The 21962-nt window shown below is 29.3% G+C and overlaps 1 protein-coding gene across 1 annotated transcript; it reads right to left on the bottom strand.

Annotated features, from left to right (window-relative positions):
• Window positions 1-2227: 2227 nt before the first annotated feature.
• Window positions 2228-4066, bottom strand: LOC8277161 (sugar carrier protein C-like). Its single transcript, XM_002525463.2, has 4 exons — window positions 3931-4066; window positions 3504-3826; window positions 2771-3415; window positions 2228-2671 (listed from the first exon to the last, which is right to left on the bottom strand). The coding sequence occupies exons 1-4, from the start codon at window positions 4064-4066 to the stop codon at window positions 2228-2230; spliced, it is 1548 nt and encodes a 515-aa protein (XP_002525509.2).
• Between the last annotated feature and the right edge of the window lie 17896 nt (window positions 4067-21962).

Below are 21962 nucleotides of genomic sequence, written 5' to 3'. Positions count from 1 at the left end.
TCCATAAAAACAAGAACAATAAAATTTTAATTTCTAAACGATAGCATATTTATCATATTTATTCTATTAACAATAAGGACAATAAGATGTTAACTCCTAAAAATAGTATATTTATCCCGTTAAGAATAGAACAATAAAATATTAGTGGATAATGCAAACCATCGTAAAAAAAATCTTTTGTTAACACCAATTTATATTTCTTAATATGATATTTTAAATCGAAATAATGCTAAATTCCATAAAACAATTTTTCAAAATTCATTGATATTTTTTTTTATAAAGCGAATCGAGTTTAAATAATCAAAATCGGTGATGGAAAATACATAACATTCAGGTTTGTATTATCATGGAAAGTAAAAACTTAATGTCATTATCAGAAAATTAATAGTGAAAAATTGACATAAAAAAAAGATTGCAATCATGAGAATACAAGAAATCCAGTTAAGATTACTTGTTACGTATCCATACTTCTATAGACAAATGCTCAATTTCATCCATGAACTTGTGTCCAATGGTCAAATACACTCAATTTAATTTTTTTCAGTAAATAGTCTATTAAATTTATGTCCAAAAGTTAAATATATCCAATTTAAACTTTTTCAATAAATAATCCTTTGAACTTGTGTTCAAAGGTCAAATCCACTAAATTTAAACTTTTTAAGAAGTAAAATTTTTAAGTTTTAATTGAATTATAAAAATTAAAAGAAATTTTTATATCATTAATTTATTAATTTAATTAAAAACTAAAAACCTAATGTACCAATAAATTGATAAAATAAATATTACTTTTAATTTTTATAATTCAATTAAAATCTAAAAATCTAATATTATTTACTTTTTAAAAGTGTTTAAAGTGAGTGGTTTTGATCATTGGACACAAAATTAAAAGCTATTTACTGAAAAGTCTAAATTGGATGTATTTAACTCTTGGACATAAGTTCAAGGACCTATTTGCTTATTCTCGGACATAATTTGCGCAAAGATTCTCATTATTGTAAATGAGTGAATTAGTAGTAGTTGACTTGTTTGATCACCATGTCCAATTGAGAAAAAGCACCTGAAGCAGGAAAAAGAAAAAAGAAAATTTTCTTTTGATGTCAAGTGCCTTTCAATTATCAGATCATGCTGGTTACCAGCACTGCACCATCATTTTCAAAGCATTGACATGGGATTCAAATTTCAGACAGTAGCATTGCAATATGGTACTACCCATTTGTTTCCACCAGTCATTTCTGTAATAAACATGGATCAAACCAATCTCAGCTGTCTCCAGTAAAAATCCAAGTCTCATATGGTTCCCAGTATTTGTCTGAGGGCGAGAAAGAACAGCAATAATTTCTTGAGTAGTGATCTAAAAACTGGCTGCAACCTTGTAGTTGCTCCAAGGATCTATTTCTAGTATTGTCTTGCAGGAGAGGGTAGACGGAACCCTGTAAATTATCAAACAAAAGAAGATGAGTTTCCAAAGGAACACTTTCTGCTGATTATCCAGAATTAAAGTGAGGTTCCAAGATTCACGAATTGAGTTATCATGCTCTCGATTTCTTTCATTAATAAAACCTATCAATCTCAGAATAAGTGAGAAACCAAAATTAAGCATATGAGTTTACTCTCCAACCTTACGAGATTTCCTTGTCTAGTCAAGATGTTCCTGCCCTGTTCTTGGTAACCAATCCATACTAAGAGAAAGGAATGAGGCCAGGAAGGCAAGAGATGAATGATTCTGCTTCCTTTCCCTTTCTTCTCCTCTTTTCTGAGGATTTGGTGATATGGTCTTTCAAATGAACAAGTAATGCTTAAGAAAAAATTATTCTTAGACATTCATGATGAAAATACCATGAGAAATTTAATACAGGAATCTAATACATACAACCAAAACAGGGCTGCATATCAGTATAAATCTCAGAAACATCAGTTTTTGATTTATTTACATTTTAGCAGTGAAGAAAGGAATATAAAAACCTTCAACTTCATGAGGAATTTCTGGTCATACATTAACCAGAAGATAAATAAATAAATACACTGGATATAATCAAGCACACATCATAAAGAATTAGGATAATAATTTAACTTAAAGCTATTGACAAAAACAAAAGAATTATTATATATTACTGCTACATGTTTAAACTTGGAACCAAAAAGTTACAAGGAAAACTGAAACTACAAAGCATTTCCTAACTGATTAACTGCAAATCAATAATAAAGGAAGTATAACGGCACAAATATTCTAGACCATGGCAATGGAGGGCTCTTCTTCGGTCATGTATCTCTTCCAGAACCAATGATTCCTCCAAATTTGCGACATTTCTTCAATAGGAATGTTCTTCGTCTCGGGTAAGAAGAAATAAATGAAGACAGTCATCACCGCAACAAAAAAGGCAAAAAAGATGAACAATCCAAACTTCAAGACGCAAAGCATCGGAAGGAACAATTGAGCGATTGCAAATGTGAACAGCATGTTGACTGCTGCGACAACACTCTGAGCGGCTGATCGAATTTCCAACGGGAAGATTTCACTTGGCACTAACCATCCTAATGGTCCCCATGACCATGCAAATCCTGCTACAAAAATGCAGATGCACAACACAACTAGAACTGCATACCATGATGGTAAATTATTCACTATTCCTGTCGTTCCAAATTTCCATCCAATAAACACTGCTACCAAAGTCTACACAGCAAGTTAATGAAAAATTGTTAGATATCATAATCCTTTTAATAAGGTATGCATATGACAAAGTGCATAAATAGTAAGTATTTTGTTAATTACCTGAAAGATTAGCATTTGAAGTCCACCTTCAAGAAACAAAGTCCTTCTTCCCCATTTATCAGTTCCGTACATAGAAACAAATGTAGCCAAGACATTAACAGTGCCAGTAACTACTGCAGAGAGAAGAGAAGCATCGTCTTTGAACCCAATGCTTTGAAACAGCACTGGAGCGTAAAACATGACCACATTAATTCCAGTGAGTTGCTGAAGTGCTGGGATTAGTACAGCCATTACGAGATGTGGCCTGTATTTCCGTGTCCTCAGAAGCTTTCTCCATGGATCCTCCACCTGCTTAGCTTCGTCAGAAGCCTTAACCAAGTCTTGAAATTCATTCTCAATTTGGTGGTCTTGAGTAGCACCGCGGATACGTTTAAGGATGGCTTTAGCTTCTTGCTCCTGACCTTTCTCTAACAGAGAGTTTGGTGTATTTGGAAGAAACAAAGCTGAGATAAAGATGAAAGCAGCAGGAACACATGCGCCGCCAAGACTAACGCGCCATGCTTGGCCGTTTTTCATCAAAATAGGAGTCACATAATTGACGAGATTAGCGCAGAGAATACCAATTGTTATGGATAATTGAAACACAATGTTGAAAAAGCCACGTCTTTTGTACGGAGCCATCTCTGAAACATAAAGCGGCACAGACTGCAAGCGTAGATTTTATCTATCAGTATCAATATGGATATGAAGAGAAGAGAGACATTAATGATTCATACGACAAAATTAAGCATACCTGAATAGAAAAGCCAACGCCAATACCCAACAAGATACGGCCGAGAATAAGCATCCAGACAGCCTGAGCAGCACCATTGAGAGCAGCTCCGGCCAGGAAAACAAAACCACCGAGAACCATGGACATTCTTCGACCGAGTTTGCTGGTGATCCATGATGCACAGAGGGACGCAACCAGTGCAGCCAGGTATAAAGAAGATGTGAAAGTAGTAAGAGTAAGATCGTTGAACTTGCAGTACTGACTGGCTGAGGTCTCTAATGCTTTCTTTCGATAAACTGAAGGAAAGAATTCACTCAAGAAGGGAGCCATGGATGTCACACCACCTGCATGCATGCATGAATGTACAGACATTATAAACTGATTAATTAATTAAATAGCTTCTTCTTCCATAAGAGAAATTGACGTTAAAGGTAAGAGAAAAACTAACCAGAAATACCGATATCATAACCAAACATCAAACCACCTATGCCTCCTATGATGCATGCAAATACGACATAGAGTGTCGTCTTAGAAGTGTAGTTAGGGTCACCGCCACCACCAATTCCGACAACAATAGGAGCCATCTTTTGATTGATTTTGATTGAATCAATGAAGATTGAAGATTGAAGATTGAAGATTGAAGAATGAAGAATGAAGAATGAAGGATGAAGGATGAAGGATGAAGGATGAAGAATGGTTTGAGAAGGTCAGTAATGTTGGGTTTATATAGAGAATTCATGAAAACCTCAGCTCATGATTTTCAGTCTCTTATTTGTATTTGTATTACAGTTCCTGTTTCTGTTTGGAAATCCAATTTCGTATTACAATTCCTACTTATTTGCGGACATCAATTGAACAACAATTGTCTAAAATCCAAACAACAATAGGAGATAGTGTTGCAGAGTAACTGTTATAAGAACACTGTCGTTCCGGCTGGCGGTTGATGGCCTAAGCAAGAAGCTTAATTATTATTATTCACTTTTAGTATCCTTCAGACTTAAGTTCAGCCCAATCAGTGAATGATGACAAGCGTTCATAAATTTTAAATATTAACTACTAGTCCAATTATTATAGATTTATTTTTACGATTTTTGTTATGGGACAATTAGATTCAGATTAACCGGAGTTTGTAGTAAAAGTCATTAAATAAGGATAATATATATTTATAGTATTTTTATTAAAAGAGCAAAATAATTTGCCTAATGTATCATTGGGTGGAAATGTCCCTAATTTCTTACTTTAAATCTGACTTTTAATATATCTTTTTATTATATTTTCAAATATTTTAAATTGTAAATGCTAATTTATATTTTCAAGATTCACTAAAGCTATCTTAGATCATCCCAAATGGTGCATAATTTTTATAATAAAAAGTATTTTAAGAAATATTTAAATATGAAAAGTAAAATATTTTATCTAAGTTTAATAGATTCTTTCTATTTGATTTAAGTTCAATAGACTTTTTATATTTTATATTTTTTATATTTTATTTTTTATTTTGATTTTATTTTCATAAGCATTCATAGTTTTAATTTCTCTTTATTTTTCTTTTTAGTTTTTACCGATTGGTAAAATAATAATTATAAATATTAATTAAATCAAATGCATAAAAATTTGTAATATATTTATTATATATATAATAGAGAATGAAGTTGGACTCTCTCTATGTAAAATAGTCAAATTAACTCTCTACTTTAAATTTAAAAAATAAAAAGTGTAATAGAGTGTCATTTTATGATATGACTTTTTTTTAAATAAAGAATCTGACATATATAAAGAATGCATTATAGATGCTCTTGTAATCAAAGATAAATAACTAGATAAAACAAAAGATAAACAATAAAATATTTTTCTTTCTTCATTATTTGGTTTTAATATCTTTTTAAAATTGTATGTTTAAGATATACAATAAAAAAAATTAAAATTTATTGTTGATCATTTTTCATACTTTTATATTTTAACTTACATCATTAACATAAAAAGAATTTTCTAAATAAAATTATATTTTATCCATTTGATTGATTATTGAAATGCAAGGGAAGTCGTCGAATCTTGCATCCAGACTTGCAAGTTTATGATATAAAAGAGTGACTGTTGTTTATTGTTTGAAGAAACAAATTATTAATTTAAATTAGAATTGGAATAAAATAATCTTGACATAGAAGACATGTAGTCCTTAAAAGGCTTAATTAAATAGTTCAAAATATGTATAACTTAAGTTATCCTTAGTATAAGTTTGTCAATTAATTGTAAAATAAATCAAAGTTTAATTAATTAAAAAGTAAGTCTTAGGTAGTATATATTAGCACTATCGATATAATTTCAATTAAATCAAAATAAATTAAGTAAATTATCATAAAACAAGACATGTAGTCCAATCCTAAGAAAAAAATGAATTGATCAAGACCTATGAATAAATTACTATAGAACATGATCAAACAAGTCTTTAAAAATACACCACTTAATTAAAAAAATGATAAATTGACCAAATGATTCTCATACTGTAAACTCAAGGCAAGATAATCCTCAAGCTAAGACCGTATAGAGGCACCTTTGCCATGAGAGGTCTTTGTGCTTTTTTGGATTCTTATAGCCGAGTTAGTCCTTTTGAATCATATAAGAACAGATCGTGCAAGCAAATAGCTCATAGCCAATGGATCGAGAGGAAGAGATGAAGAATTTAGAAAGCCATGAGAAGAATATTATATTGATAGATGAAAGAAAAACTTGCTTACTTCCATTACCCTCGTCTTCTCTTTATATAGAGAAGCCTAAATACAACAAGACAGAAAAGATAAGGTGGGAACCTTATCTTTAACACATGTCTTCCTAAGAAGAGAAGATGATATTTTCCACTTATAAAAGGATAAGACCTATCCTCCAAAAGACAGAAAATAATACACTACATATCACATGCAGAAAAGCATAAAATAATACACCTAATAGGACGAAAAAGATAAGATTGGAATCTCATCTTTTTACATCTTTACATTTTGAATTATGGAGGAGAGATATAGTCTTTATTGCCAGCTCACGGACCACTATCATCGTCCATGGGTTGAGAATCTTGCATAATGGCATCTTTCTGTTCAGTGGTCAAACTTGGATCATCTAGTGGGGTCGGTAGTATAGGTAAAGTGGATTGTTCAATAATGGAGTGTTCACTCCATAGATGTCCATTATAAGTGCAGACAAGTGGTGTAGAAACATTGGTCTTTCCTAAATCATTTCTTAGTTGTATAGTGAGCTTCAAATCCCTTATTATTGGCGGAGGAGCAAGATGTAAGGGCATTTCAATTGTTCTCCAATAATGACAAATGTTTTGGGTGACATAAGTGTCTTCTGAGAGCTTAAAGTAAGGCCTATGAAGGATATAGATGGCATAATATCCTGAAACCTTGAAGTCATTGTCTGTGAATAATTTATTTTCATGAATGATTTTAAGGAGATCCTTTTTCCATTGATATGGGGTTTTAAACCAAGTGAGATATTTTCATGGATATGTTCCTGCATTTGTATCAATATTGAAGAAGTATAGGAGGTCCATGACTGGTACTTCTATAGCATGATAACAACATGTGGAAAGACACCATAGAAACCATAATTCACTTTCAATTTATGGATGGGTAAGAGAAAGGTGATAGATTAAGCACCAAGGGTAATCTGGATAAAAGAAATTGGGTTGGATGGGTAGTGAGAAAGTCTGTTGGATGGTTGCCAAATAATGAAACATCATATTTTTGGCAAAATTGTTGACCTGTTTGGTTGTGAGATTTGGGGGAAGGTCTGGTGGTGAGGGAGGTTACAGAGGGTTTTTTGAGGACCAAGAGGCCATGAAGATTATCGGAAGATTAACTGTTGAGGTAAGGAGGACAATAGGTTGGTGTTTTGGTTGTGGCTTTGACAGTTTGGATAAGAAATCTGGGATGAGATTTCTTGTTCCTTTTATATGCTGAACTTCAAAATCATATATGCTAAACCATGATTTTAATCTCAATAATTGAGGTTCTGGTAAGGTTTTTTGGTTGGACTCAAGGATTTTTGGAAATGAAGAATTATCCATTCGAACCAAGAAATGTTGACCAATCAGGAAAAACTCAAACTTTTTTATCCCGTATTTGACTGCTAGAATCTCTTTATATGTTGAATGGTAATGCCTTTCTGATGGAGAAAATTATCCTGATGCATAACCACACAGTTGTTCCTTGTTATTGAGATTTTAAAGAAGAATTGCCCCCTATGCATGATCGGATGCGTCAGTCTGTAGGATAAGATGTCCTGTAGACGGAATGGTAAGGGGTGGAGGATTGTGAGCCAATTCTTTTAGTCTCTTGACAAATTTGTTATACCTTACATTCCTCGAGGGGAGGGTCCTTTTTTAGCATTTTGGAAATATGACATGTGTAACTGGATAGGTGTGGTATGGCTTCCCTGACATAGTTGAGTATTCCAAGAAATTGCTGAATTTGCTTTACAGAGAGATTCTCATCTGGAAAATAATCAAGCTCTTTTGTCAAGTGTGGACCATACGTGTATTGGCCGTCTTTAAAATGCATGCCAAGAAACTCTATCTCTTGCTGGCCAATAATACTCTTTTTTTCTGAAAGCATGATTCCATACTTTTGGATGATAGCAAGAAATTATTTCAGGAGTTGATGATGTTCCTCAGCTGTCTCTGAATGTGGACTTTTAGGTTCGAAATGCAAGGAAGAGGAAATTTGTTGTCTTGCAAAAAATGATTCAGAGGCTTGTAATCAATAACAAGTCTCTTTTCCTCCTTAGCTTTTCAGATTTTTTTTCCACATAAAAGGCTTGGTAGACCCATTGTGAGGTTGTGGGCTCGATGAGGCCTTGTTGTAGTAGAGTCAGACATTGCGATCTGGCAAGGGCTAGATCTGTAGGAGACATTCCTAGATGGGTGGCTTTTGTTGGGTTGATATCTTCATTGAGCTTGAAAGGAAGGCTGATATAGAATTGGGGATTTTTCCACAAGGATAGAGGGTGTTGAAAATATGAATGGGATTCTGGACAAAAAGGAAAGAATTTTTCTTTGTATTGCAGGAATGGTGGTTTTGTGTCTGCTATAGTGAACAGATTAGATGTATCTGTGTATGGACGAAATTGCCTCTTAAACTTTATTCCATTGGGAAGAATTTGAAGCCTTTGAGCTTGATGATAAACATCAAAACCTATTAAGAGGTCTTTATTTGGGAGATCTGAGTCAATGATGTGTGTCCATACTACACAATCAGGAAAGAACTGTATTCTGATTTTTTGTTTTGTGATCAGGGTAGTCTTGAAAGTTTGGCCATTTGCTGCTCTCAAGAACTGAGTATGAGATTTCCAATATTCAGATGGGAGGACTTCAGGATTCATCATGCTTCTTTGAGCTCCAGTGTCAAAGAAAGCTATAACTGGAACATGTTTTGCATACCTTGAAGGCAAGACTTGTATAGAAACATAAGGAACTGGAGGAATCTTAGTAGCAAGTTGAGATAACTCAGGAACTGGAGATGGAGAAAAAGGGTACTGCATTACATTTGTCAGAATGTCCTTCTCTTCTTTTAAGGAAAGACTAATCATCAGAATTGGAATTTCATTATCATCAGAATCTGAAGAGGACTCTTCCGAAGATTCAGTAGAATCTGAATATTCTTCTTCTATTCCAAAGAGACTTTCTAGAGTGAGATCGTCTTGTTCTGATAAGAGAGACTCTATATCTTTTCAAATGAACTTGGTAGAGACATGGACATGCTAACTTGTTGGACCATCCTTGCTGATTTTTTCAGATTTTGAGGGCAATCCTTAGCATAATGCCCTTTCTTTCAGCAGATGTAGCATCTGTCTGATTTGTGGCCTTGATTCCTTTTTTTCTGGAAGTATCTGAATCTTTTTGTATGTGGCCTTTTTCCTCTGAATTCTTTGCTTCTGCTGCGAGGGTATTTTTGGAAATAGTGTTTGATTTTCTTCTTGTGACTGGAGCAGACACAATTGGAGGCCTTGCATTTAATCTTGAGGTGGCTTTTGTTACAGGCCTTTTGAACAATCAAATCTTGTTGAGACAGTCTTCTGAACAATTCTTGCTGGTCACATAGTCTCTTGATATAGGAAAAAGTGAACTGCCAGATCTCTCCAAGAGTAATGGAGGTAACCGGCTTCTTTGTTGCGGCGATCATGTTGTTGACTTCTGGTTGTATCTCATCTGGTAATGAGGTGATGAAAGTATGTTTCAATGTATCATCGCCGTCGTGCCCTCCAATGACATAATATAATTTGGACATGGCAGAATAATGTCTTTCCAGATCCTTGATCTTCAACGAACAACGTTTTCGATCAAAGTATTCCTGTTTTGGTTGTCGTATAATGAGATCATAACTTCCAAGGAACTGATTATGGAGGACTGTAACCGCAGCTGATGGAGTTGGCAAAGTCACAAATTGGAGTCTGATATACTCAGCCTGTGACTATAACCAATCCCTTAAACTGCCTATGAATCTCGTGATTCAGATTCTAAAAATACATGGGTTTCTGTCAGCTTTGTCGAACACAAGGGCATACAACCAAGAGATGTCCCTCGTACACACTTCGGCCGGTGCAAAACAACACCAACAAGTCATGGCAGCCTGCAGAAAACTTTGCTTCAAATACCACCAAGCCCTCCTGGCTCCTAGATAGTAATACTTCTCACCATGTCACATTAGATCTTGAGAATCTCTACATTCATGCTCCTTACCATGGGATTGATGACATGATGATCGGTGACGGCTATGAGTTACCTATAACTCATAGTAGTTCAACAATAATATCTACTCCAAATAAAAATTTTCAATTAAATAATGTCTTGTATGTTCCTAGCATGAAAAAAATTTAATCTTAATCTCTCAATTTTATACATCAAATAATGCAATTGAATTCTCACCTGATTCTTTTTTTGTGAAGGACCTCACCACACGGGAACTACTGCTGAAGGGCAAACCTAGAGATGGTTTCTATAAGTGGCCAAAGTCCAAACCTATCCTTAACTTCTCTAGTATCAAAGCTTCAACTTTAAAATGGCACAACAAATTGGGATATCCATCTGTAAACATGTTCTTTCTAAGAATAACTTGACCTTGTTATCTTCTTCATCTAATTTTTGTGTAATGCATGTCTCTGCAACAAAAGACACAAACTTCCATTTTCAAATACTATAATAAATTCATCTCATCCCATTAAACTCATTTATTCTGATGTCTGGACTTTACCCATTCACTCGTTTGATGGTTATAAGTATTATGTCATTTTTGTAGATCACTTTACATGGTATATATGGCTTTATCCTCTTAAAAATAAATATGATGTACAAGGTGTCTTCATGAGATTTAAAAATATAGTCGAAAACTATTTTTAGAAAACCATTAAGATATTATACACTAATAATGGTGGAAAATATATAGGAATATCAAATTCTCTTAGTTCAAATGGTATTTCTCATTATATTAGTCCTCCCCATACTACCAAACACAATGGTCTGACAGAACACTGACATCTTCATATAGTTGAAACTGGACTATCTTTACTTTCTCATGCTTCACTCCTTATAAAATATTGGACTTATGTCTTCGGCATAGTTGTGCACCTAATTAATCGTATGCCAACACCTACTCTAAATCTAAGCATACCGTATGAAAAGATTTTTAACAAGACTCCAAATTACTCTAAACTCAGAATTTTTGGGTGTTTGTTATCCTTGGTTGCAACCATACACATCTCATACACTTGAATCAAATTCGAAACCATGTGTTTTCATTAGTTACTCAATCTCTCAAAGTCTTATTATTGTCTATGTGTTCAGACATGTTAGTTTTGTGGAGTCAGTATTCCTGTTTAAATCTACATCTTCTGAAGAATCATAATCCATTTCAAATATAATTTCTACTTGGATTCCACTAGCTCTACTAATAAACACGTCATATTCTATGCCACTCATAGCATCGTCAACGGTAAATGAATAACAGAAGACCCGCAACCCATAACATAACCTAAATACAATCCCACCCAACACCACCGTTGAACCACCACCAACAAACACTGCTACCAATGCCATGATTACTCGAGCATATAACAATATACACAAACCAGCCATAAAATTGAATCTTTACACTCACCTTAATGAAGTTGAACCAATTACAGCCTCACGAGCTTTAAAGAATTCCAAGTGGAAAGAAGCTATGTCTGCTGAGTTTAATGCCTTGTTCAACAATGGAACCTGGGAACTAGTTTCCCCAAATAAAACTTTCAATCTAGTTGGTTGCAATTGAATTTTCAGTATTAAACGAAATCTTGCTGGCTCTATTTACAGGTATAAAGCTCGTTTGGTTGCAAAGGGATTCCATCAACATCCTAGAGTGGACTATCATGATACTTTTAGCCCAGTTGTAAAGCCAACTACTATCCGTCTTATCTTGAGTATTGTTGTTACGAATGGCTGGAAGATGCGACAATTTGACATCAACAATGCCTTTCTTCAAGGCAAGTTATATGGAGATGTATATATGGCTCAACCTCCTAGTTTCATTTGATCATGATAAACCAGATCATGTTTGTAAACTACGAAAGGAGATCTATGGTCTTAAGCAAGCACCTCGTGCTTGGTACCATGAACTTCGAAATTATCTTCTTCAAGTTGGGTTCAAAAATTCATTAGCGGATACTTCATTATTTATTTTCCAGTATGGTAATCATATTCTCTATCTTCTCATTTATGTTGATGATTTAATTGTAATTGGGAACAATGCAGAAGTGGTTAATGAATTCATTCAAGAGCTTTCAAACCAATTTTTCCTTAAGGACCTTGGTTTTCTCCTATATTTTCTAGGCATTAAAATAATACCAACTAATGCTGGAGTCATTCTTTCTCAAAAACAGTATATTATGGAGCTACTCAACAAAGCAAAAATGTCATGTGCTAAACCAGTTCATACTCCATTCTCTGCAAACTTTTCTCTCACATTGAACTCTAGCACCATATTAATCTAGGATTCACATTGTTGCATCCTTAGACAATTAAATGTTATATTGTTAATAGTTGTGTGGTATTATTATTCTAAATGTATATTTTTTATATAAGATCTAACTGTTTTTCCAGCAACATGGAATTTCTTATTTTTATTTTTTGAGTTTTATATAATCCATAATCAATTGTTTCTTGCATGCATTGCCCAAAAACTCAATTATGTCTCAAGAACATAGTGGATTTTAAGTTGCAAGTAATAAATTGAAGTGCCATCAATAGAATTTTATCATGTGCTTGAAGTCTATTATTATGAGATCACAAAGTGTTTTTTATTGGAATTAAATAATGAAAATTATGTCTCGAGAAAAAGAAAAAGAAAAATTTTTTTAAAAAAAAAACTTGAAAGGATGTGTACTCATTTGAGCTCTTGATGAGTAAGTGTCTCTATGAGGCGACTAACGATGAAGAAGAGAATCTAATAGAAATATCAAAGAAGCAAAAAATAGAATATTCTTTTAAATAATTGACTTCATTCATATTATATTATATTGATTTTTATTATTGGACTTTCTTTTTATGTCGGATTTGAATATTTTTCTTTTTATTTATGCAATTGTATTATTGTACTTTATTTTATTTCAAATAAAAACTTATGTTCTTTTTATATTATTTTTATGATTGTAAGAATTTATAATTATTTTTATAAATTATTTATTATTGATCAACATATATTAAAAATATTTATAATAATATAAAATTAATGTTATTATATAATAATATTATAGATGAATATAAGATCACAAAATATGGTCTCTAAGTGGTCTTTCACGTTTTTTAGGAGTCTGATTTAACAACTATGAAGAGACATAATAGCGACTGCAACAAGCATGTGGTCTCTAAATTAGTGATTACAGAAAAAAAATGGTTGCTAATTATTTAGTGATCAGCGTTTTAAAGACCCTCAAAAGTGATCGCTAAGTGGTCTTCAAAAGTTAATAGAGACCATTTAGAGACCACAAATGATAATTTTCTTTTCTAGTGAAAGACTTGTCCTTTTAATATAAAGTATGTAACATAAATTTTTGAAAAATTGTAAATATTTTTATAGTCTCTTTTCTATTTTAATTGAATAATAGTTATATTCTTTTTCTAAAACACCCTAAACACCAAATTATAAATGCTATGTCAATTCGATTAACAAATTTTTTTTAACAATTATTATTCTTTTGATAAGACATGTATTTATTTGTAAATGAATGAAAGATTAATTTTAAAAAGAAATATCAACCACAAATAGAAAAAAAAAAACTTGAATAAAAGTGATGAGCCTACATTTTGTATCACACCTTTTTTTAAATTACCCTCGAAAAGTCATAAAAAGTGAAAATAACTTTAAAGGCAAAACTAAGATAGATGATTGAGAAAAAGATACAATCTTTTAAGGAATAGGATAAATTACAATGATGATTACTAAATTTTGTATTTTATTTAAAAAGAAATTAAATTTTTGATTTGTAATCAAATGGTTGCTAAATTTTAATTTTAGTAATACCGGTGAACTATTCTAGCACACTTAGAGAATAAATTAAATAAATTCTATCAAATTTTATACTTTATAATAAAAAGATATCAAAACCTTTAATTTGTTATAAAAAGGTATTGCCCGTAGATCTTTTAAAATTAAAATTTTAATTCCTTTTTATTATAAAGTTTAAAGTTTTGGTGACTGTCTGTGTAATTTATCTTCACACTTGCCAGAAAAATTCGTTGGTGCTATTAAAGCTAATGTTTAGTAACTATTTAATTGCAAATCAATTGTTGGATACTTTTTTTTATTATAAAATACATAATTTAGTGACCACCAATATCTGAATATCATACAACCAAACCAAGATGAAAGAACTTAGGCGAGAAAATAAAAATTCCAATCTACTATTCAAAGTCCGTTGCATCAAATTTGGTTCAATTTAACATATTATATTTATATTATTTTAGTTCATTTAATTTTTTTTTTCCATTGGAATAAAACATATCGAAATCAATGGTTACATATAGATTTAAGTAGCAACTTAGCCTCCTGAATTTGTTAGTCAGATCCAAATCACCCCAAAATTAACTTCTTGGCTCAATTACTCCATAAATTTGATAAATTGATCTATTTGCTCCAAATTTAAGAAAGTGAGTTTCACACACACTTATGGGCGAGTAAATTATACTAATAAAATATAAAATAATATTACTTTCAATTACTCTTTTCATCTTTAATTTTTTTCTTTAATTTTTTTTGTTTCATTTCGTCGTGAATTTCTTTTCAACAAAATGAAAACTCATTATTATTCAAATCCATAAAAAAATGTATCATAAATAAATAAATTACAAATATACAAAGGAAAATAGAATGAGTTTCTAATATAAAATAGAGAAAATTTAGAAAAAGAAAAGGAGATGGAGAGAGGCATCAACACTGTCTCTTCCTCCATTGCCATTTCCATTTCCACCAACTGCTCTTCATCTATAGTCGTTGAAATCCTATTGCAATCATGAAGTTTCCATTTCTCTCATATCATATTTCCACCGCAACAACTAATATCATCTCCCTCTACTGCCTCACTTATTTTTCCACTGAATCCAATAACAAAAATCTATAGCAATAACAACAAATGACAAGTTATCAGCATCAATAACAATAACAATCCATCAAATTGGAATAAATGGTGAAGAAAAAACAAAATAAAAACCAAATTAAGACCGAAAGACCACTTTGATTTTAGATTTAGGGTTTTTCTTTTGAATGAAGGTTAGAAAGATTGAGTCACATTTTTCAACTTTCCAAGCACTATTGAACTCATTGCAGATATATGTCAAAACATGTTCTAAAGAGCCAAATAGAAGATAGAAAGAAAAATTAAAAATTACCAAAATGAAGTCATTACCAAGGCCTAGGTACTGGACAAACTAAAGAATAGCATTTTCTCTGTGATCAAGAAAAGAAGCGATGGAGATTTTCTTGAGAGCTTCGGTGCTTATGGAAGTAGAAACAAAAATATTAATAGTAAGCAAAAATTAGGGGTTTTCAAAGACATTAGAGGTTAAAAATAATTTGATTTAAGAGAGTTGGAAAAGAAATAAAATTAGATAAGTACAGAGCGAAAACGAGTGAGGGAGGTTGAAGAGTGTCGATTTGATGGCGTGAATTTGCTTGAGGAAGAGAACTTTTATTATATTTTTTTAATTAAATTTTTTATCTTTTAAATTCATTAAATAATGAATTTTATAAATTTCTATTGTTAAACATGTGCGTGAGTTTCAGGTGTGAACTGGGGAGTGACTAGGGAGCAAGAGGGCCATTTTTCATAAATACATAGGGTAATTGAGCCATAAAGTTAATTTTGATGTGATTTGGATCTTGATTATAAGTTCAAGGGGCTATTTGCTACTTAAATTGTTACATAAATAGCACTTTCCTTTGCAACAATAACAATGATGAGATTCAAATTTAATTTTTTAATTTCCTTTTCTAAATATGTATAAGTGTAAAACCCACCTTTTTAATTACACTCTCTCTTTATACGTTTATCTTTCACTAAAAACTCTAATATTAGATACTCTAGTTTAGAGTCAGTGAGTGGAGCGACCTCCTATGGCTCCGGCTACCGGAGAAAAGTGTCGATTTTCTTTCTTTTTATATTGAAAAACCTGTAAATCAATTGTTGTCTACAGATCTTTTATATTTTGGTAGGTACCCTTCAAGTTTCAACAATTTAGGCATCTCTTTTACAATCCAAATTCCAATCCCATGCTTCAAGGTGTCTCTTGCCTCCCTTTTGTCTTCAACGGTGTTTGGTACGGTGAAGTGAAAAGAACTCTAGAAGAGGGCAATTTATGCCCTGTAACCCGATCCATCTTACAGTGTGTGCCGGAGGCAGGGATATACGTGCAGGACACAGTGCCACACTTTAGTTGTTTCTTTTTAAAAAAATTGAGATTATAATAAAATAAATTATAAAATTAATATTATATATAATTTAAATTATATATTAAGAACATAGTTTTATAATTATAAAAAATTAACTTTTATCTATGCGTTATACGATTGGGATAATTACTTTGAGTTTAAATAATAATATAAATTAAATTTATAAATAAACTTTATAAATAAACTTACATAGGATTTTTATTATTTTATAATTATTTATAATATTATTTTATTCTTTTTATACATAAACTTAAATTTTATATGTTAAAAATAGTACATGTATTTAAAAGTGTCAAAATATAGTAACACATATTAAAAAAAATTAAATCGTAAAATTTTATATATATATTATAGGTAAATAAAATTTATAAATTAACATAATTAGTGACATATTTTTTTTATTTTTCAATTAGTCATACTCTAAAGAATTAAAAATTAATATACTTTCAACAAATGATAAAATAAATTATATCTTAAAACTAATATATGATAATATTTAGGAACTCTTTATATGCTAAAATTTCATATTATTAGTGAATGAAACTATATTTTTTGCATCTTTGACAATTTAAGTATTTCATTAAAATATAATTAATAATTTCATAATTAAAAGTGTTACATTTTTATAAAGATCATCAATATTCATCATTTATAGGATAATATTTATTATTTACTGTAACAGTGTACATTTTATGTTCAGTCAATTTTTAAATTTTCATTATTTTAGTGAATAATATTTATTATTTATGATCTATATGTTTATTAATTTATTATTATCAATTCAGTATTTATAAAATTTATATATATTTCTCAAATCATCATAAAATATTTATTTTCAGATGAAAATGACATTGATTATTTATAAAAGATATATTCATTATTTTCATGATGCATATTGAAACAATTTTGTGATGATATAAGTATTCATCATTTGTAAGTATAATATTCATTAGTTTCTTAATAGATATTTATTAATTTACTTAAACAAAAATATATAACATAAACATAATATAAATCGTTTTTACAATTAGTAAACATAAAAAAAATGTCAAACTAAATTATGCTACAGATATAATAATTTGTATTATGGTATAAATATTTATTTAGTAAAATAAAACTAATAAATAATAAATATTTAGTATATATTTTAATAAATATAAGTTAATAAGTATTTAATATCGATTTAATAAATATAAATTTTTTAAGAAATTATATTAAAATTTTAATCCACGTGTTGTACTTGGCTAGACCACATTATAATGTGGTCCAGAATGTAGGATATTACGCCTCTAGAAGATTGTGGATATATCAGGAATTTTATTATAGTTTCATTAACCTTGTAGGTGTCTAGGTTGAGGTAGCTCCGGGCTTTTAAGCCTGATTTTTATATTGTATTAGGCTTGAAGCCCACTCTTACAAACCCCTTAAGAGTTAGATTTATAATGGATTTTAGTTCCATAGCTTAAATTTTTTGTGTTTATATTGTTTTATGTTGTAATATTTTGACTTTAGAAGCTCCTTAATACCAATTTTTCTTTAATTGGTCAATTTATAATACTATAATCATAAAATATATAAAAGTGCAAAGAGAACGAATAAATTTACTGAAAAAAATTTGTAATTAGTGTTATTAAAATTGATAGATTTGATTTTTTTATTAATTTAATATAAATTCATAGAAAAGACAATAGATGATAGTAATATAAGAAATAAATTTATATATAAACATCACACTATAAGATCATAGAGAAAAAAACAACTAAAATTCTATTAAAAAAAGAAAAACACAATAGAAATTAAATATTAATTTAATAAATCGATTGTCAATTTTACTTAAATGTAAAAGACAAACATACACACATATATATATATACACACATATGTGTATGTACAAGAGGGTGATAGATTCATATTCTATATATATATTTAGGATAATTTAGTATTTTAATTGTATATTTTATATATATAATTATGTGTGTGTTTATTATCTCATTTAACTTTATTGTCCAATTTTAGGTGTTAATAGCCAAAAAAGAAAAATATGAGCTAAATACTTACAAATGGGTTTAAATAGAGTTGTAGCTGCCAAGATCGAGAATTAAAAACGCATGGACTACTAATTTTACAGGCCTAGCCGAATATATTAAGGCTCAATGGGGAATTAATTAAGTATTTTAATTATAATTATGGACTATTTTTAGTTATTTACTTAAGTTAGGATAGTTAGAAGTTGTAAGAGATAATTTAAAAAAAAAAAATTATACTTGGAGAAGGACTCTACAAGAGGAATCTCTACAAGTAGTGGAGATCAGTTATATAACAAGATATGCACATTAAGTCTATATCTGTCCATTATTTCCCTCTCTGCAATTCTTTACAGTTCATTTTCCACAAACACTTTAGTTTAATTATTTATTCTTCTTTTAAGTTCTAATGAACTTTCAAGAAATTGAGAGTGATGATTAATCATCTTCCTACTTGAAAGATTCTTGATTTAAAAGGAGCTTTTACTTTTTCTTTAGTTTCTATGTCTTTGTATTTAATTACAATGACTATTGAATTATATATGTCAGGCTAGTTTCATAAGTATTTAGTTTAGTCTTTTTACTATATATGAACCTTGTTATTTATTTATTTGATGAATGATTTCTTTATCTTCATATCTCTGTTAGTTTTATTTATTATTATTGGTTGACCATCATATCAATTTAATAATAATACTTGTTATGGAAATATCTAGGTTGAATGTATTAGAGACACCATCTTTACTTCAATATATATTTGTATAAATTTTTTTGCATCATTAGTTTGAGCAATTAAAGAAAAAGGCACATCACTATCTCATTCATTAGATCTAGGCTTAAAGTAAAATAAAGAGATTACTAAGTAAATGGTTAGACTAAATACTAGTTTTATCATATAGTTTTCATACATCATAATTATTATATATTTATTTTATAATTTATTATATTTATTTTATGAATATCTCACTTCTCCAAAATATTAATTTAGAATATTTAGATTTATTTTCAGTATTTTTATTTGATAGTTAGTCTTTATAATAACTGTTTCACAGTTCCTTGTGAGATCGACCTCGTGTGAAGTTACCTTTACTATAGGAATGATTCCTACACTTGCGAGTACATATTGATAGACATCATAAGAAAAAAAAATGAAGAAAAACAAAAACTAACATGTTATGTATTAATTAATAGTAAAAATAACTTGAAAAAAATATCTTAGATTTTTATTCTTAAAAGGAAAAAAAAATATAATTATTTAATTATTTAAAATTTATAGTATAATAGATATTAGACATGATCAATTGGTAATCAAGATTAAATATATCTTATAAAATTATATAAAATCTCTTTATTCATTCAACCTAAATGATAATGTTATCCTTTATTATATGAAAACTAATGAGTCCAACTACTTTTAAATAAAATAAAAGTGTTTTATTTTAATTTAATGGATTAGAAGTTTAAATAAAAATTAATTGTCTAGAAGTTAAAGCTATTTAAGTAAATTAAATAATCAGTCTTACCTATAATTTAGTTTTAGAGATACAAAATCTAATTATCAACAATGATACAAATATATAATATAAATTATTTAAAATATATATATATAATTAGGATAGAACCGGTAAAATAATTATATGACAAATCTACATTTTCTTAGAAACATTAACCTAATTATTGGCAAGTCATTTTCAAATCCTAATGGCCCGAGTTCTCTTTTTTATTCTCTTTTTTTGCTATGGTTGGCGACTTTTTTTTGCCGCCAACAGTACTAACTTCAATTCTTTGCTTTCCTACTTTCTTTTTTTCTCTAGTAATATTTTTCGATCATAATAAAATAATTAAATCATATTTCCATCTTACTGATATGAGTTGGTCAGACTTATTGATTTTGATTGTAAATTCCCTTATGTTTCTTTAGTAGTAAATTTGAAAAAAGATCACATGACTGCTAAAGCTTAAACATTTAAAGATAAATCAAGGCCTTCCAACAATGAAGTTGAGTTTATTTGGTTGAAAGTTCATTTAGGATCTTATTTTATATTTACTTTTCTTAGCTGTTTGTTAATCTTGTTGATTAAATATTATGAATATTTTATTTTTTTCTTTCTTTATAGAAATTTGTTTGTCTTTCCTATGGTTGCATTCTATCATAGGAGTTAGGATGAGTTTGATTCTGGTATTTAAAATATTAGACTCGTTTAAAGACTCATTAAATGACAATAAAGTCAGTTTGCGGCTCATTATAGCCACTAAGTGGAATGTGTTTCTTACCGATGCTCCAAACAGAGCCAAGATGCTGAATACAATTGTTCTATCAATATGGTCAATGAAGCTCATAGAACAAACTTATCTTTATAACAAGATTAATTTACATTTCTTGAACACACTCAGGTTTAATTGTATGTTACTAGTTGTACTTATTAATCATTTTTAATGAAAGACTATTTTTATTTTTTTTTTTAAAAAAGAAAAGTTGAGCTATTGATTTTTATTGAATGAAAATCCAATTTTTTTTTTAAAAGATTAGTATAAATCTAATAAAATATCAATAAAATTATATTTTGGCTAGCATTAAAAGTTTTATGTTTTTAGAATTGAACAAATATGTGGTATTAACTACTAAAAATTTATTTGGAGTCAATATTTTAAAAAGTTGACTCAATCATGAGTTTCACTTAAAATAGATAAATTATAAAAAATAATATAAATCATATTGAATAGGAAAATGAAATAAACAATAAAATCTTTGAAACTAGATTTAAGAAAATCTAATTATTAAAAGAAAAAAGATATAAATAAAAAAAGACAAGAAACAAGAAATGATAAAATTACCTAAAATGAATTCAAAATTTTTCTAAATTTAATTTGTTAATATTTTAATATTATTTTATTGAAACTTTTTATTTTTAACAGTCATTTAAGTTATTATATGTATAATTATATTATATGACGTATAAAATACATGAATAAAAATATAAAATTATTCAATTATTTATTTAATTTTGAAATAATAAGGAAAAAATTACAATAAAAAAATCATAATTAAAATATGTTATTATCTAAAATAATGAATGATTCTTTAATTTCATCGATAGAAACTCTTTTAATTTGTCCATTAAGAATTAGTATCAAGTGGACTAAATATATATAAAAAAGAAGCTATTAATGAAAACTTCTTTAATTTATATGCAATTTTATTATAAAATATCACAAGATAAACTATCTTTGCTTACACATTATAAAAAGCCGTGATAAAATTAACCTATAGTACATATTATTGTATATGTAATATAAACAAAATAAAAAATATACAATATATTTGTAAAATGAATATCAATTTAGGAGATTATAAATATCTACATTGAATGTCATATTTATCAAATAAACATATGATAAGATGTTTGGAGAATAAAATTATGGATATAAAGAATCAACTTATTAATGATAATTTAGTAATATTAATTTAAATTAATTTAATTTAT

This window comes from Ricinus communis, chromosome 2 (genome assembly GCF_019578655.1).
Source record: "Ricinus communis isolate WT05 ecotype wild-type chromosome 2, ASM1957865v1, whole genome shotgun sequence".
In the NCBI taxonomy this organism is placed as follows: Eukaryota; Viridiplantae; Streptophyta; class Magnoliopsida; order Malpighiales; family Euphorbiaceae; genus Ricinus; species Ricinus communis.
This window is presented reverse-complemented; position numbering and strand designations above follow the sequence as displayed.

Coding starts and splice junctions, on each gene's coding strand:
- LOC8277161 (XM_002525463.2), bottom strand. CDS start 4,066: ATGGCTCCTATTGTTGTCGGAATTGGTGGTGGCGGTGACCCTAACTAC. Junction 3,827..3,930: donor TTATGATATCGGTATTTCTG/GTTAGTTTTTCT, acceptor GCATGCATGCAG/GTGGTGTGACATCCATGGCT. Junction 2,672..2,770: donor TTCAAATGCTAATCTTTCAG/GTAATTAACAAA, acceptor CTTGCTGTGTAG/ACTTTGGTAGCAGTGTTTAT.